The sequence below is a fragment of the Linepithema humile genome, chromosome 2, assembly GCF_040581485.1.
Source record: "Linepithema humile isolate Giens D197 chromosome 2, Lhum_UNIL_v1.0, whole genome shotgun sequence".
Taxonomy (NCBI): domain Eukaryota; kingdom Metazoa; phylum Arthropoda; class Insecta; order Hymenoptera; family Formicidae; genus Linepithema; species Linepithema humile.
Genome location: NC_090129.1, coordinates 23,332,655 through 23,349,958, shown reverse-complemented (window position 1 = coordinate 23,349,958; position 17,304 = coordinate 23,332,655). Strand labels below are relative to the sequence as shown.

At 27.4% G+C, this 17,304-nt stretch overlaps 2 protein-coding genes and 1 long non-coding RNA gene across 9 annotated transcripts in view; 1 reads left to right on the top strand and 2 right to left on the bottom strand.

Moving 5' to 3' along the window:
- Positions 1–17,304, top strand: part of LOC105670496 (uncharacterized) — a 170,866-nt gene that overhangs the window by 71,444 nt on the left and 82,118 nt on the right. The window lies entirely within an intron of this gene.
- Positions 515–4,288, bottom strand: LOC105670490 (uncharacterized). Its single transcript, XM_012364034.2, has 6 exons — positions 4,131–4,288; positions 3,574–4,005; positions 3,220–3,474; positions 3,010–3,157; positions 1,560–1,756; positions 515–1,153 (listed from the first exon to the last, which is right to left on the bottom strand). The coding sequence occupies exons 2-6, from the start codon at positions 3,759–3,761 to the stop codon at positions 1,003–1,005; spliced, it is 939 nt and encodes a 312-aa protein (XP_012219457.1). The 5' UTR covers positions 3,762–4,005; positions 4,131–4,288; the 3' UTR covers positions 515–1,002.
- Positions 6,869–16,209, bottom strand: LOC105670499 (uncharacterized). Of its 7 annotated transcripts, XM_067350342.1 has the most exons (13): positions 15,524–16,209; positions 14,994–15,154; positions 14,726–14,860; positions 14,413–14,626; positions 13,966–14,110; positions 12,008–13,795; positions 11,458–11,882; positions 11,121–11,375; positions 10,911–11,058; positions 9,720–9,748; positions 9,445–9,641; positions 7,179–9,026; positions 6,869–7,011 (listed from the first exon to the last, which is right to left on the bottom strand). In XM_067350342.1, exons 1-6 carry the CDS (start codon positions 15,612–15,614, stop codon positions 13,636–13,638), a joined length of 906 nt encoding a protein of 301 aa, XP_067206443.1. In that variant the 5' UTR covers positions 15,615–16,209; the 3' UTR covers positions 6,869–7,011; positions 7,179–9,026; positions 9,445–9,641; positions 9,720–9,748; positions 10,911–11,058; positions 11,121–11,375; positions 11,458–11,882; positions 12,008–13,635. The 7 variants fall into 7 exon arrangements, with proteins under 7 accessions (XP_067206443.1, XP_067206442.1, XP_012219466.2 ...); XM_067350341.1 differs by lacking the exon at positions 9,720–9,748 and having other exon boundaries at positions 10,911–11,063; XM_012364043.2 differs by lacking the exon at positions 9,720–9,748.

Sequence of the window (17,304 nt, the reverse complement as noted above, 5' to 3'; positions counted from 1 at the left end):
TTTCTTTATATATATACATACACATATTGAATATTTAATTAAGGAAAAAAAATATACATAAATAAAGAAATATACGTTTGGAAATTATAGTACTGAGCTACTGCTAAACAATGTTCCGATTTAAAAACAAATTTTGTTGCATATTTAAAATTTTTCGATAGAGCACTCCATCTTGGTTGATGGATCGTTAAAATTTTTTGTTGCGATATGAAAAAGATCGAGTGCACTCTTCATAAATTTTGATCGTTAAATCGTCGTTTATATTTTATCTATGATTTTATAATATTTAAAAAGTAGAGTATAATACATACATTAACGCTTATGTGTTATATAGCCTATAATTACAAAAAATGAAGTAAATAAGTACTTTAGAGTATTTGAGAGTGTTTTGAAATATTTTGACTTCATATTGACAGAATATAAATGATAAAATGAATTTAAAAACAATTTTTTGTTGTTAATGTGTATATATATATTAATATATACATATTAACATTAATATTACAAATACACACACACACACATATATATATATTAAATATATATTGCAAATATATACTGTATTATATATAACATGTAATATATTATACTAATATTATAGGTATAACTAATACTGTTTATAAATATTAACATAATATATATACATAATATATTAATATAATATAATATATATATTTTAAATAGTATTCATCGCCGAAAATTATATATGGTTTCCATCTTGCATTCTGTCGCAAATGATACATAAAGTAATTCGTCATTGAAAAGAGATGAAGAAGAAATAGTGGAGAATTTAAAAAATTATTCCTTATAAGTGACCTTATAAGTGACATATAAAATAAAAGTATATCAATATCAATAAAATGTTCAATTTTTGTGTATTGGCGATGGACAGTGAAAGCACTAAATGATTTATTATACTTATTTCTATGAATGTGAATAATGTGAAATTATTTCAACATCTAACTATTATGACAATGAAACAGTACTTTTTAAATGTGAGGTTTAAATGTCTTTTTTCTTTGCTTCAGTGGAAACTGTATCAGATGTATCAGAAATAAATACATCATCGTCCTCTTTTACGTTTCCCCCAGTCCATAAACCGCAATAAATTCCGAAATGTTGAAATTGTTTTTCGATTGGACTACTGAAAATACTACTCGAGAAAATAAAACAGATGTTCAAATGATTTAGAGACAAAATAATATGTAATGAAGAGATTCAATAAGTAGAGAATTATTTAAAGAATAATATAGCAAAAAAAAGTTAAATAAATTGAATGTTTTGCATTTTAAAATACAGAGTGTTAAATTCCATTGTTAAATAGTGTTTTGTACAGTTTTATGAAAATATGTCTAGATTAAAAATTAATTCGTCAAAATATAAAGTCAGAAATTTTTTAATTTAGTATCTTTTTTACATTATTGGTTAATTTTTTTATAATTATTGCAAGTACTTAAAGCTTATATTTTGAACTCTTTAGTTACAGATTTGATAATAAACACAAGTAAAATAATTATATTAACAAAAATACAGTTAATTATATAAGTGTATACAAATACCTCGAAATCGGTTTGATATTTTTAAGAATTACATTTTCGCCGATTTTTATCCAATCCCAGTTTTTTTCTTCAAAAGGATCGATCGATTCGTCAGTATAAACGATAATATTTGGTGACGCATACGTTTTTGTACCATGTAGCTTTAGAAATGTTCTTGATGTCATCAATACAAAACGTGGTAAAGTTATAAGTTTTCCCTAAAAAAGTTGCGAATTATTTAGCTTTTTTTATTTTAATATATATTAAAACAATATATTGCTTCAAATATGCTTATAATCTTTATATCAATTATATTTTTTAATGCTAAAAAAGCAACATTTATATCGAAGACTTATTTATATTGCACGTATTTATACTAGTTCATATGTCATATTTGTGTTATATATGTGAGGGTAAATTGGAAAAATTTTAATAAATCTGCTTTGTTTTTCAAAGATATTGTCAGCAAGAAATAAATTAAATAATGATTTTAACAAAAGTTGCAATAAATTTTAACAATTACAGCATAACATGTATTGTTAACTTTAAGGTGATTTGAGCGTGACAATATTAGCCAAAAGTATTGCTTTTGCGAGGGGGGATAGAGATTAAGAAATTCTCATTTACACATGAAACTTTTATCTATGATTGTCCGAAATGCTACATTTTGATATATGTATTAAATTATACACTATGCATTGCCATAAATGTAACAAAATGTATTGATTTATTTTTGAATTTGTAATCGGTAAGTTAAAATATTGTGATGATACATTCTATTCGTAATTGTGATTTTTTTATATCATTAAGTATAAAATATGTCGACGAAAGTGAGACATAACGGAAAACGGATTACAAAAGTGTGCATTTACATTTAATACGTTATAATAATACATAGCGTATAATAATACATAGTGTTGGCATATTGTTATGTCAGTGTTTCATCACCAAGTGTAATAAAAATCTTTAAATTTCAAAGTTTAATTTCTCAATAATTAACAAGTGAACTATTGTAACTTTTTTTCTAAAAGTCTTATTATGAATTTTCTAAAAGCTTTCTTATGAATCATTCATTTATTATTAACTAATTTTTTATCAAAACTGTCAAAATATTTTTTTTTATTGCAGCATAAAATTAAATGTAACATTGACTTTTACTATAAGACTTTGTGTAAAAGTTTTTGTACTTGAAGTTAAATATCTTGGTAACTGATAAAAACATATCGTATTGAAAATGTGAAATTATATTTATGAAACCTCTAAGTATGAATAGTATAAATTTGAATAATTTCTTAAGAAACTTAATTAACGCTATCCTAACTCTTATGTTTAGAAAATTTATTTTCTTCTATTTACTTTAGTTTTTGTTTTCAGCGATTTGTGTAACAAATTTATTCACGCTTGTAAAACCTGATAGAAATTGATAATTTGATTTGTTCAATAATTATTTTTAATTGAATATATTAATTACCGTTTGATCATTTTCTATATTTTCGTATCCTTGAACAAAGAGGGACCAATTGTCTTTTATTCTTTCTGTAGAGTCCCAATTACTTGGAATTATTTGTGCCAAAGTTATATCCTGCTTAGTCTCATTAATATCTTCAGCATAGATTAATCTACACTTTAATTTGTTAGTATTCACATACAGAAATTGTAAACGTAAATAGATAATACTTACTCGTATAGCAATTGATTAACTTCATTATTTGAATCGTAATATGTCTCTAAAGTCCCATTCCATGTTTCTTTTGTGAAACTATAAGAAGGATTGCGATATGGGTTTATATCCAAAGGTAATGCACCGGAATCCGCATGGGCGCTGCTGAACATTGCTTTGGTAATGTTTGTTTGTACCACTTCCGCTGATTTCAACGCAGGATATCTTCGAATATCTTCGAATTTGTCTTTTGTTTTGTTGTACACTATAAACATTCTAATAACGCGCAATAAATATTATTTATTTTATTTTAGATTTTGAAAGTTTTATCATTTTGAATTTTGTCAAAATAGTAAGACAGGATTTCGTACTTACCCGTCCCAAAAATGTGATCCGCCATCTGTTGTACACATTCCATAATCACGAAAGTCAAATGAACTATAACGTCCTGGTTCTGTACTTGATTTCAGTGGATATATCATTAAAGCAACTGCCTTGCCAATTTTCTTCCATTTCAGATTAGATAGATTGGGTTCAACATCATCATCAATTTGCGACATCATTGATTGCCGCTTTTTCTTATGTTTTTGAGGATTTTTTACGTTTTCGTCGGAGATACGATTGTCTGTTCTTTTAGAAGTAGAGGCGTAGTTTGTGTAACAAATGTATTCACGCTTGTAAAACCTGATAGAAATTGATGATCTGATTTCTTCAATAATTTTTCGTCAATTATTATATAGCGTTGCATGCTATCATGAAAAACATCATAATTGCGACACTACCTATCATTTTTACAATCTCATTTTCCTGAAATCACATAGATTTGTATATTTAATTGACATTTTAAAATTTTATTTCGTTATTTTGAAATCTTATTTGTATGTTATTTATTTTTTTATTTTTATATTGTAAATACTTTAGTGAATACATACCATTTTGTTGCATTTGTGCAATTAACAATCATTTTATCCGCTTTACTTTTGCTCTTCGTCTTGCGTTGTTGGAATTTTTGCGTATGGTATTTTGTACCTATATGATAATTATTTTGTTCGTGGAGCTTATGAATCTTGTCTTGTCTGATGATGATTATACACTATTCTGGATTCGCGAAGCAATCGTAAACTGATACAGTTTGCGCTCACCGTTTGTCCTAACATTATTATGTTTCGTATAAAATATTTATATTTTTATTTCTTTAATAGCTTGTCCTCTATATTGTATATGAAAGGGGGGAGAATGTGTGGCAGTTATACTTTTAAGCTAATATCTTTGCGTTTTAAATTCGTTTATTAATTATTGGTATATTTTAAAGAAGGTAAGTTTGATTTGGGTATTTAATTTTAAAATTTTTTAAGATAGAATTTGGCATCTTTTCAAAGAATATTGGTCTGTTGGTAATGTGTATGAAGTTAGCCCCACACTTTAATAAAATTAAAATAATCGAAATTGCACTGCATTGTACTAGTTTTGTACCAAATTGTACCGTAGTTAATTTTTTGAAATCACGCGCGGATTTTCAAAAAATCCAAATTTTTGAATTTTTTGAGTAGCCCCACACTTTTCGAAAAATGATTTTTTTTCGACTGTACTACATTGTACTAGTTGTACCGAACATTGTACCGTTTCAAAAGAATTTCTAACAAATTTGGATTTTGAGAAAAACAAGAAAATTGAAAAATTTTGGACATTACGTAATTACGGCAAATCGGCTATTTTTTAAGATATCGAAACGCGGTCAACGGGGTTCGAAAAAGAATCGTTTGTACCGGTTTGTACCGCTTTGAATTTCGTTTGCACCTCAACCGGACCGGAAGTACCGAATTTTGCAATTTTTAAAAAGTACTTCCGGTCCGGTTGAGTTGCAAACGAAATTCAAAGCGGTACAAACCGGTACAAACGATTCTCTTTCGAACCCCGTTGGCCGCGTTTCGATATCTTAAAAAATAGCCGATTTGCCGTAATTACGTAATGTCCAAAATTTTTCGATTTTCTCGTTTTTCTCAAAATTTAAATTTGTTAGGAATTTTCTTCAAACGGTACAATGTTCGGTACAACTAGTACAACGTAGTACAGTCGAGAAAAAATCATTTTTCGAAAAGTGTGGGGCTACTCAAAAAATTCAAAAATTTGGATTTTTTGGGAATCCGCGCGTGATTTCAAAAAATTAACTACGGTACAATTTGGTATAAATCTAGTACAATGCAGTACAATTTCGATTATTTTAATTTTATTAAAGTGTGGGGCTAAGTTCATACACATCTGTTGGTATCGTATTTCAAAATACTTTTGTGTTAGTGATGCGATATTTCCTATCGGGCTCCCGGCTTCCGAGAGTTGGAATTGTTGCATGTAGTATTACGATATTTACTTTCTCTTTGTGCGTGTGATATGTATCTTGCCTGATTATGACACGCAACAATTCAGTTCCACGCACAAATATCGACAGTATATTTAACATGTTAATCAATGTGAATAAATAACAACATTGCAGTACTATGTTTATGCTTTATTCCTAATAAAGGTTTTAGTACAATTATTACAAGGTATATATTATACGTAAATTTATATATTACAATATATATATTTTTATATTACTATAAAAATTATACTCATATATTAATATAAAAATGAGAGACAAAAAGCTTATACTAAGTAAAATAATTTGCTCGGTTTAAAGTCAAAATAATCAAAAGAAGTATATTTATAGTAATATATAAAATTGTTCAGATAATTGTTAGGTAGCGCAATATTATTTATTTGAGGTTCGTTTAGAGATAGAATTTAACGCTCACACACACGCATTACATTATTACATTTATGTAATAATCTTTTACAATTTATATTAACAAGCTGGTGCCAATTTGAGCAATTGATATTGTCAAGAAAAGATTGATTTTTTTTATGTTACAAAGAAAGAATAAACAATTAATTATTCTTATCACTGTGCATTAACACTATTTGTCATAGGCAGAAAATAATTGACTTAAAGCGGGAAGATAGTAATCAGGACAAGTATCCTCCTCTTCTTGCGTCTTTTCTAGAGTTTCACTTTCAGTTCCAACGAAAAGCTTTATAAATTCACACATTGATGCAAATTTCACATCTTGAACAGCTCTGTGAGAACATTTTGGACGAATAATATGATCTTAGAATGAAACGATCGTATGAATGTAACACAAATATGTATTTTTAGCATGTATTTTAAATGAAAACTTGTGTATTTCTGAAAGAAAAATATTTTATTATAATTTTTATTAACGTGTCACCGATGAACAAACATCTTTGTGGATTGGTCACTTTGCACGTGTCGAAAATGAAATCTTTTAATGCTTGGCTGAGTTTACCACATAAAATTGGATTTCTTTGACTTTGTGTATTGATAAAATTTATCAAATGTGCAGAATCTAACAAAACAGAAGATAACAAAATATGATATCACTGTTGTTAATTTTGAAAGTATTTCATTTAACTTTTCTTCCAACTTTTTCCCATACCAAATGAATAAGACAAGTTTTCACATTATAGACCAATATTAATACTTTTCTATTATTAATCAGAAGTATTTTTTTAAATTTAATTATAATATTAATACATATTTATTTAAAATTTTAATTTGCTGTAATGTTTGTACATAAACCATTCGTCCATTGCTCCAGTTATATATGACACATCTTTACGTTTGAGGCACGATATGGCCAAAACTAACTTTGACCAATTGAAATTAACATCAAAGTCAACAATTACAGCTTTAACAGATGGTCTATCTAAAACTTCCTTTATATTTGCAGCTATATCTGTGAGAGAAGTTTTTGGCTGCAAAATGAATATTTGATTTAATCCCTCTCTTTCTTTCAATTGCCTTTTATTAAAGATAATTTCTTTAATTTAGATAATTTAGATAATTAGATAATTTCTTTAATTTAATTTTTTTTATTTAAGATTTTAGAAAAGTTTGAAAATTATTCTACTTTTTTACTTACTTCCTCTACTAGTTGTATCCTTGCTTTTTCTAGTATGTTACGAGACAACTCTGAAACAATGGCGAAAGCTTTGTCACAAAAATCGATTTTTTTCAAATACTAGACGATCACTCTGGTACTGTTAATTACGTGGTTCTGTAAGCACAATTGTCTCTATTATTTGTTGATATTTTTAATACATAGTTTATATATATAGATTATATTATAGCGTTTTATGTTGTATATTAAAAGGAAAAAATCTCTCTCTTTCTCTCTCTCTTTCTTTTACCGGAGTCACATTCAAAGAGGCACATTGAGCAGTTTTACAAAAATTTTCCATCATATTCGTGCTGTTATTTGTCACTAAACACACTTGCTTCCCCAAATTTTGCAACGCCGCTAAAGCCTCGAAAGCGCCTTTGATAGGTTTAGTGAACTCTTTCAGAACACTTGAAAGACATACATAGCTAATTACACATTTCATAGAGCATTTTCTCCTAAAGTATTTATATATATATATACTAATACACATTGAAGTGCAGAGACAGATTGAGCAATCATGTTGTCGCATTTTACATCCCCACTCTTTGGACTTCTTATCTGATGAGGCCTCTCACCGTTATGACTGTGAATGTTTCTAACGGACATTGAGAGATACGATTACATTCACGATACGTGACCACTCTAGTGATAAACACGGTAACAAATTATCGTTCATAATTTACAATCATATCATTTACAAGGTGTACAATTTATTTGATGAAATTTATTTCCTTTTTTTATATACATATACATATTGAATACTTAATTAAGAAAACAAAAATATACATAAATAAAGAAATATACGTTTGGAAATTATAGTACTGAGCTACTGCTATACAATGTTCAGATTTGAAAATAATTTTTGTTGCATATTCAAAATTTTTCGATAGAGCACTCTTGGTTGATGGATCGTTAAAATTTTTTGTTGCGATATGAAAGAGATCGAGTGCACTCTTCATAAATTTTGATCGTTGAACAATCGTCGTTTATATTTTATCTATGATTTTATAATATTTAAAAAGTAGAGTGTGTTATACATATATTAATGCTTATATGTTATATGTTAATCGCCAATGATTACAAAAAATGAAGTAAATAAGTATTTTAGAGTATTTGAGATTGTTTTGAGATATTTCTACTTCATATTGACACAATATAAATGATAAAATATATTTAAAAACAATTTTTTGTTGTTAATGTGTATGTATATTAATATATACATATTAACATTAATATTACAAATATATATTGTATTATATATAACATGTAATATATTATATTAATATTATATATAACTAATACTGTTTATAAATATTAATATAATATATACATAATATATTAATATAGTATAATATATATATTTTAAATAGTATTCATCGCAGAAAATTATATATGGTTTCCATTTTGCATTTTGTCGCAAATAATACATAAAGTAATGCGTCATTGAAAAGAGATGAAGAAGAAATAGTGGAGAATTTAAAAAAATATTCCTTATAAGTGACCTTATAAGTGACATATAAAATAAAAGTATATCAATATCAATAAAATGTTCAATTTTTGTGTATTGGCGATGGACAGTGAAAGCACTAAATGATTTATTATACTTATTTCTATGAATGTGAATAATGTGAAATTATTTCAACATCTAACTATTATGACAATGAAACAGTACTTTTTAAATGCGAGGTTTAAATGTCTTTTTTCTTTGCTTTAGTGGAAACTGTATCAGATGTATCAGAAATAAATACATCATCGTCCTCTTTTACGTTTCCCCCAGTCCATAAACCGCAATAAATTCCGAAATGTTGATATATTTCTTCGACTAGACTGTTGAATCGAGAGAATAAAACAGATGTTTAAATGATTTAGAGACAAAGTAATATGTAATGAAGAGACTCAATAAGTAGAGAATTATTTAAAAAATAATATAGCAAAAAAAAGTTAAATAAATTGAATGTTTTGCATTTTAAAATACAGAGTTTCAAATTCTATTGTTAAATAGTACAGTACAGTTTTGTACAGTTTTATAAAAATATGTTTAGATTGAAAATTAATTCGTCAAAATATAAAGTCAGAAATTTTTTAATTTAGTATCTTTTTTACATTATTGGTTAAATTTTTTATAGTTATCGCAAGTACTTAAAGCTTATATTTTGAACTCTTTAGTTACAGATTTGATAATAAACACAAGTAAAATGATTTTGTTAACAAAGATACAGTTAATTATATAAGTGCATACAAATACCTCGAAACCGGTTTGATATTTTTAAGAATTACATTTTCGCCGATTTTTATCCAGTCCCAGTTTTTTTCTTCAAAAGGATCGATTGATTCGTCAGTATTAACGATAATATTTGGCGACGCACTCGTTTTTGTGCCATATAGCTTTAGAAATGTTCTTGATGTCATCAATACAAAACGTGGTAAAGTTATAAGTCTTCCCTAAAAAAGTTGCGAATTATTTAGTTTTTTTTTATTTTAATATATATTTAAACAATATGTTGCTGCAAATATACTTACAACCTTAATATCAATTATACTTTTTAATGCTAAAAGAGCAACATTTATATCAAAGACTTATTTATATTGCTCGTATTTATTTTAGTTTATATGTCATATTTGTGTTATGGATGTGGGGATAAATTGGACAAAATGTTAATAAATCTGCCTTGTTTTTCAAAGATATTGACAGCAAGAAATAAAATAAATAATAATTTTAACAAAAGTTTAATGAAATTTTAACAATTACAGCATAACACATATTGTTAACTTTAAGGTGATTCGAGCGTGACAATATTAGCCAAAAGTAGTGCTTTTGCGAGGAGGGATAGAGATTAAGAAATTCTTATTTACACACGAAACTTTTAGCTATGATTGTCCGAAATGCTACATTTTGATATATGTATTAAATTATACACTATGCATTGTCATAGATGTAACAAAAATGTATTGATGTATTTATGAATTTGTAATCTGTAAGGTGAAGTATTGTGATCATACATTCTATTTGTAATTGTAATTTTTTTATGTTATTAAGTATAAAATATGTCGACGAAAGTGAGACATAACGGAAAACGGATTGCAAAAGTGTGCATTTATATTAATTTAATACGCCATAATAATACATAATGTATAATAATACATAGTGTTGGCATATTATTATGTCAGTGTTTTATCACCAATTGGTGTAATAAAAATCTTCAAATTTCAAAGTTTAATTTCCCAATAATTAACAAGTGAACTATTGTAATTTTTTTTTCTAAAAGTCTTATTATGATTTTTCTAAAAGCTTTATTATGAATCATAAATTTATTATTAACTAATTTTTTATCAAAAATGTAAAAATAATTTTTTTTTTATTGCAGCATAAAATTAATTGTAACATTGACTTTTGCTATAAGACTTCGTGTAAAAGTTTTTGTGTTTGAAGTTAAATATTTTAATAACTGATAAATACATATTGTATTGAAATTGTGAAATTATATTTATGAAACCTTTAAGTATAAATAGTATAAATTTGAATAATTTCTTATGAAAATTAATTAACGCGAACTATCCTAACTTTTATGTTTAGAAAATTTATTTTTTTCTTTTTACTTTAGTCTTTGTTTTCAGCGATTTGTGTAACAATTTATTCACGCTTGTAAAACCTGATAGAAATTGATAATCTGATTTGTTCAATAATTATTTTTAATTGAATATATTAATTACCGTTTGATCATTTTCAATATTTTCGTATCCTTGAACAAAGAGGGACCAATTGTCTTTTATTCTTTTTGTAGAGTCCCAATTACTTGGAATCATTTGTGCCAAAATTATATCCTGCTTAGTCTCATTAATATCGTCAGCATATATTAATCTACACTTTAATTTGTTAGTATTTATATACAGAAATTGTAAACGTAAATAGATAATACTTACTCTTTTAGCAATTGATTAACTTCATTATGTAAATCGTAATGTGTCTCTAAAGTCCCATTCCATGTTTCTTTTGTGAAACTATAAGAAGGATTGCGATATGGGTTCATATCGAAATTTATTGCACCGATATCCACATGCGCGTTGCTCAAAATTGCTTTGTTAATGTTTGTTTCTTCCACTTCTATTGATTTCAACAGAAAATATTTTCGACTATCTTCGAATTTGTCTTTTGTTTTGTTGTACACTATAAACATTCTAATAACGCGCAATAAATATTATTTATTTTATTTTAGATTTTGAATTTTGTTAAAATAGTAAGACAGGATTTCGTATTTACCCGTCCCAAAAATGTGATCCGCCATCTGTTGTATACATTCCATAATCACGAAAGTCAAATGAACTATAACGTTCTGGTTCTGTACTTGATTTCAGTGGATATATCATTAAAGCAACTGCCTTGCCAATTTTCTTCCATTTCAGATTAGATAGATTGTGTTCAACATCATCATCAATTTGCGACATCATTGATTTTTCTTATGTTTTTGAGGATTTTTTACGTTTTCGTCGGAGATACGATTGTCTGTTCCCTTAGAAGTAAAAGCGTAGTTTGTGTAACAAATGTATTCACGCTTGTAAAACCTGATAGAAATTGATGATCTGATTTCTTCAATAATTTTTCGTCAATTATTATATAGCGTTGCATGCTGTCATGAAGAACATCGTAATTGCGGCACTACCTATCATTTTTACAATCTCATTTTCCTGAAATCACATAGATTTGTATATTTAATTGACATTTTAAAATTTTATTTTGTTATTTTGAAATCTTATTTGTATGTTATTTATTTTTTTATTTTTATATTGTAAATACTTTAGTCAATATATACCATTTTGTCGCATTTGTGCAATTAACAATCAATTTTATCCGCTTTACTTCTGCACTTCGTCTTGCGTTGTTGGAATTTTTGCGTATGGTATTTCGTACCTATATGATAATTATTTTGTTCGTGGACCCTATAAATCTTGTCTTGTCTGATGATGATTATACACTGTTCTGGATTCGCGACGCAATCGTGAACTGATACAGTTTGCGCTCACCGTTTGTCCTGACATTATTATGTTTCGTATAAAATATTTATATTTTTATTTCTTCAATAGCTTGTTTTCTATATTGTATATGAAAGGAGAGAGAATGTGTGGCAGTTATACTTTTAAGCTAATGTCTTTGTTTGTTAAATTCGTTTATTAATTATTGGTATATTTTAAAGAAGGAAAGTTTGATTTGGGTATTTAACTTTTAAATTTTTTAAGATAGAATTTGGCATTTTTTCAAAGAATATTGGTCTGTTGGTATCATATTTTAAAATACTTTTGTGTCAGTGATGTTTCCTACCAGGCTCCCGGCTTCCGAGCCCCACACAAGCGAGAAGCGCGCACATGTGCTGCGCAGAACGCTTTGCGCAGCACATGTGCGCGCAGAACGCTTTGCGCAGCACATGTGCGCGCTTCTCGCTTGTGTAGGACTCGAAAGCCGGGAGCTCGGTAGGAAATATCGCATTCTTGTTTTGTGTTAATTAAAAAATTATAATTAAAAGGAGATATATATGTTCTTTTGCAGATATAGTTAAGAAAGACAAGGTGGCAATTCAATTGTAAGCTTTGAAGGAAGTTGCATTTGAACAAGTAGCTATAAATTTTAATATACGTGGTTCATATTTAAAAAATTTTTATTTTGTTGAATTGCAATGTAAAGTGTTACATAATATTTTTCGATTTTTATATAATCTCTCATTTAATTTTATATAATATAATCGGTTTATTATATGAAATTAAACATATCGATGTATAATTAATGATCAATTTTGTCTGCTTTACTTTTGCACTTTGTTCTTGCGTCGTTGGAATTGTTGCATATAGTATTACAATATTTATTTTCTCTTTGTGCGTGTGATATGTATCTTGCCTGATTATGACACGCAACAATTCAGCTCCACGCACAAATATCGACAGTATATTTAACATGTTAATAAATGTGAATAAATATCAACATTACAGTATTATGTTTATGCTTTATTCCTAATAAAGGTTTTAGTACAATTATTACAAGGTATATATTATACGTAAATATATATATTACAATATATATTTTTTTATTACTATAAAAATTATACTCATGTATGAATATAAAAGTTTGAGAGAGAAAAAGCTTATACTAATTAAAAAAATTTGCTCGGTTTAAAGTCAAAATAATCAAAAGAAGTATATTTATAATATATAAAATTGCTCAGATAATTGTTAGGTAGCGCAATATTATTTATTCGAAGTTCGTTTAAAGATATAATTTAACGCTCACATACACGCATTACATTATTACATTTATGTAATAATCTTTTACAATTTATATTAACAAGCTGGTGCCAATTTGAGCAATTGATATTGTCAAAAAAAGACTGATCTTTTTTATCTTCCAAAGAAAGAATAAACAATTAATTATTCTTATCACCGTGCATTGACACTATTTGTCATAGGCAGAAAATAATTGACTTAAAGCGGGAAGATAGTAATCAGGACAAGTATCTTCCTCTTCTTGCGTCTTTTCTAGAGTGTCACTCCCAGTTCCAACGAAAAGCTTTATAAATCCACACATTGATGCAAATTTCATATCTTGATCAGCCCTGTGAGAACATTTTGGACGAAATATTGGACGAAAAATTTGGACGAATAATATGATCTTAGAATGAAACAATTGTAAGAATGTAACACAAATATGTATATTTAGCATGTATTTTAAATAAAAACTTGTGTATTTCTGAAAGAAAAATATTTTATTATAATGTTTACTTACGTGTCACCGATGAACAAACATCTTTGTGGATTGCTCACTTTGCACGTGTCCAAAATGAAATCTTTTAATGCTTGGCTGGGCTTACCACATAAAATTGGATTTCTTTGACTTTGTGTACTGATAAGATTTATCAAAGGTCCAGGACCTGAAGATAACAAAATATGATATCACTGTTGTTAATTTTGCAAGTGTTTCATATAACTTTTCTTACAACTCTTTTCCATACCAAATGAATAAGACATGTTTTCACATAATGTCAAGTAATTAAGTAATTATGTCAAGTAATTTTTTTTTTTTGTAGATAAAAGAAATTTTTTTTTAACATTGAGGCATACTCGTTTCTATTAATATCTACAATTATAGATCAATATAAGTACTTTTCTATTATTAATCAGAAGTATTTTTTTAAATTTGACTAATAATATAATAATATTAATACACATTTACCTAAAATTTTAATTTGCTGTATTGTTTGTATATTAAACCATTCCTCCATTGCTCCAGTTATATATAACACATCTTTACGTTTAAGGCACGATATGGCCAAAGCTAACTTTGACCAATTGAAATTAACATCAAAGTCAACAATTACAGCTTTAACAGATGGTCTATCTAAGACTTCTTTTATATTTGCAGCTATATCTGTGAGAGAAGTTTTTGGCTGCAAAATGAATATTTGATTTAATCTCTCTCTTTCTCTCAATTGTTTTTTATTTGAGATTTTAGAAAAGTTTGAAAATTATTCTACTTTTTTACTTACTTCCTCTACTAGTCGTATCCCTGCTTTTTCTAGTATATTACGAGACAACTCTGAAACGATGGCGAAAGCTTCGTCACGAAAATCGATTTTTTTCAAATACCAGACGATCACTCTGGTACTGTTAATTACGTGGTCCTGTAAGCACAATTGTCTGTATTATTTGTTGGTATTTTTAATACATAGTTTATATATATAGGTTATATTATCGCGTTTTATGTTGTATATTAATAGAAAAGAATCTCTCTCTCTCTCTCTCTCTCTTTCTTACCGGAGTCACATTCAAAGAGGCACATTGAGCAGTTTTACAAAAATTTTCCATCATATTCGTGCTGTTATTTGTCACTAAATACACTTGCTTCCCCAAATTTTGCAACGCCGCTAAAGCCTCGAAAGCGCCTTCGATAGGTTTAATGGAGTCTCTCAGAACTCCTGAAAGACATACATAGCTAATTACACATTTCTTAGAGCATTTTCTTTTGAAGTATTTATATATATATATAAAACAATTTGATAATGCATATTTTTACGATTTGTGCTATATATGAAAATATTAGAATGTATTATAAAATCTTTTGATTTTTAATTCTTTAATTTAGAATTTCGGAAATGTCACTCAAAATACATACTAGTGTAAAGTCGTATTTTACTAAAATTCTTAATGTTTTACAATTTATTTTGCACTATATTATCTCCAAAAATGTTTAATAAATAAATTTTACGATATTTTTGCAATTTACATGAGACATGATTTATATTAAACATAGAGAAAAATGCGTCACTGTGTTGATTATCACTTACCATCGATATCGGACATTATTATATCGAAAGATGTTAAAAACTCCTGCAGTTGTACAGCCGAAAATTTGGTGAGGTCTTTAGTCTTCGACATGATAGATGCGAGCACGTTTGATTCTCTGGCGCGATTTTTTCTCGAAGGTTTCAACTGGTGAGGTTTCAACTTATTCTATTATGCGATGCAAGATTTCTGGCGACAGTCAATTTCCGAAGCTACTTTTAAGAACCGTTGTGTGGCCGGCTATATATGTGTTATCTAATTAATGCATCAAACTACAAGCAGCATAAATAAGACCGATTGAGTATTCACTTTTCGATAACATCACTTTTGACTACATGCGCCCGCGAGAACATTTGTAAGAAAAATGATTTCGTGTTTTTCACACTCACGACCCGTATGCGACGATGTAAATACATTCCGAATATCATCTCGACGTGAGCTAGTCGAGATACTAGTTGCGCATGTCCCAGGAACGGATAGACATTGTGAGCAAATGACATGAAAGATTTATCATGCAATGATATCTTGCACAACGGTGTAAATCTTAATGTTTGCAATGTATTTTTTTATAACGCAACATAATAAAACGGATGATCAAACAGTGACAATGATAAGAAGTGAGAATGATAAGAAGATTAATTGAAAAACTGTTTTTCAACTGAAAACGAGAATAACGATTTTTATTTTTTTAATACTAAATTTAAATCAATGATTATTTTTTCATTAATTGGTGACGATCACGACATTTTTTTTAAGATGCTAAAATATTGCAAATAAAAAATTTGTATTTTTTTTTTTTAATTATTTTACAGCATTAAACTCGCAATTTAAGATTGCTCTGCAAGAGAAATTATGATAAAGCTACTTTTAGTCAAAAATATGTTTTTCAGTCGAAGAGATATGTGCGATATAAGAAGATACGGAACAGACTAAGAGACTTGAGACTTTAAATTGAGACTTTAAAGCCTTGCTGGCGATATAATGTGATTGTCGACAAGGTCACGGCAGCCGACTCTATGATACTCATAATCACAGAAATCTTTGCGTTATAATAGTAAATTGTAACTGTAAAAATTGCATTATTGTTTGAATCTAATAAAATAAAATTTTTGTTATATTCAAATTGTTTATAATTAAAGAATTTAATTTTAAATTAAAGAGCAATAGTTAATGGTGATAGTTTAATATAATAGTATAATTTATCTGTTTCTATTATTTATTTTATCTAATTTATTTACAATCACATTTAAAAATTTTTAAAATAAATTTCTCTATGTTTCGTGAAGTGTAATATTATATTTATCTATGAAAAAAGCCTATTCTTTGCATTTATTTCAACGTCATATCGTCAAGATAAAACACATCTTTGCAAATATGACATAACCGCAGTTTTTTATTGAATATTATTTTTTTTTATTTTTATTTACAAGTAGCACAATTACATTTTTATTGCAATTGTCTATGCCAACCATCAACAATCATAGATCGTTCCGATCAATGATTGCATGAAAATGGCAATGACATGTTTTCAATATACACACATAGAATAGAATAATATATTAGCAATATTAATAGCATTGTTATTCTTTATTTTATATTTTATCTCTTCGAAAACAATTGAAGAGCTTGACGCAACAAAATTCTTCAATCTTAAAACTAATTTCACAGTTGTTAAAAAGAAATTTGAAATTGCAAGTTATGCAAGTAAGCAAATTTTCTAATATTATGTATTAATAAACTGTAACGTAACACCACAAAATTATGATAACAATATTTAATACAT

Coding starts and splice junctions, on each gene's coding strand:
- LOC105670490 (XM_012364034.2), bottom strand. CDS start 3,761: ATGATGTCGCAAATTGATGATGATGTTGAACCCAATCTATCTAATCTG. Junction 3,475..3,573: donor GGATCACATTTTTGGGACGG/GTAAGTACGAAA, acceptor GCGCGTTATTAG/AATGTTTATAGTGTACAACA. Junction 3,158..3,219: donor GTTAATCAATTGCTATACGA/GTAAGTATTATC, acceptor ATTAAAGTGTAG/ATTAATCTATGCTGAAGATA.
- LOC105670499 (XM_012364032.2), bottom strand. CDS start 11,645: ATGATGTCGCAAATTGATGATGATGTTGAACACAATCTATCTAATCTG. Junction 11,376..11,457: donor GGATCACATTTTTGGGACGG/GTAAATACGAAA, acceptor GCGCGTTATTAG/AATGTTTATAGTGTACAACA. Junction 9,027..9,444: donor AATATCAAACCGGTTTCGAG/GTATTTGTATGC, acceptor TCGATTCAACAG/TCTAGTCGAAGAAATATATC.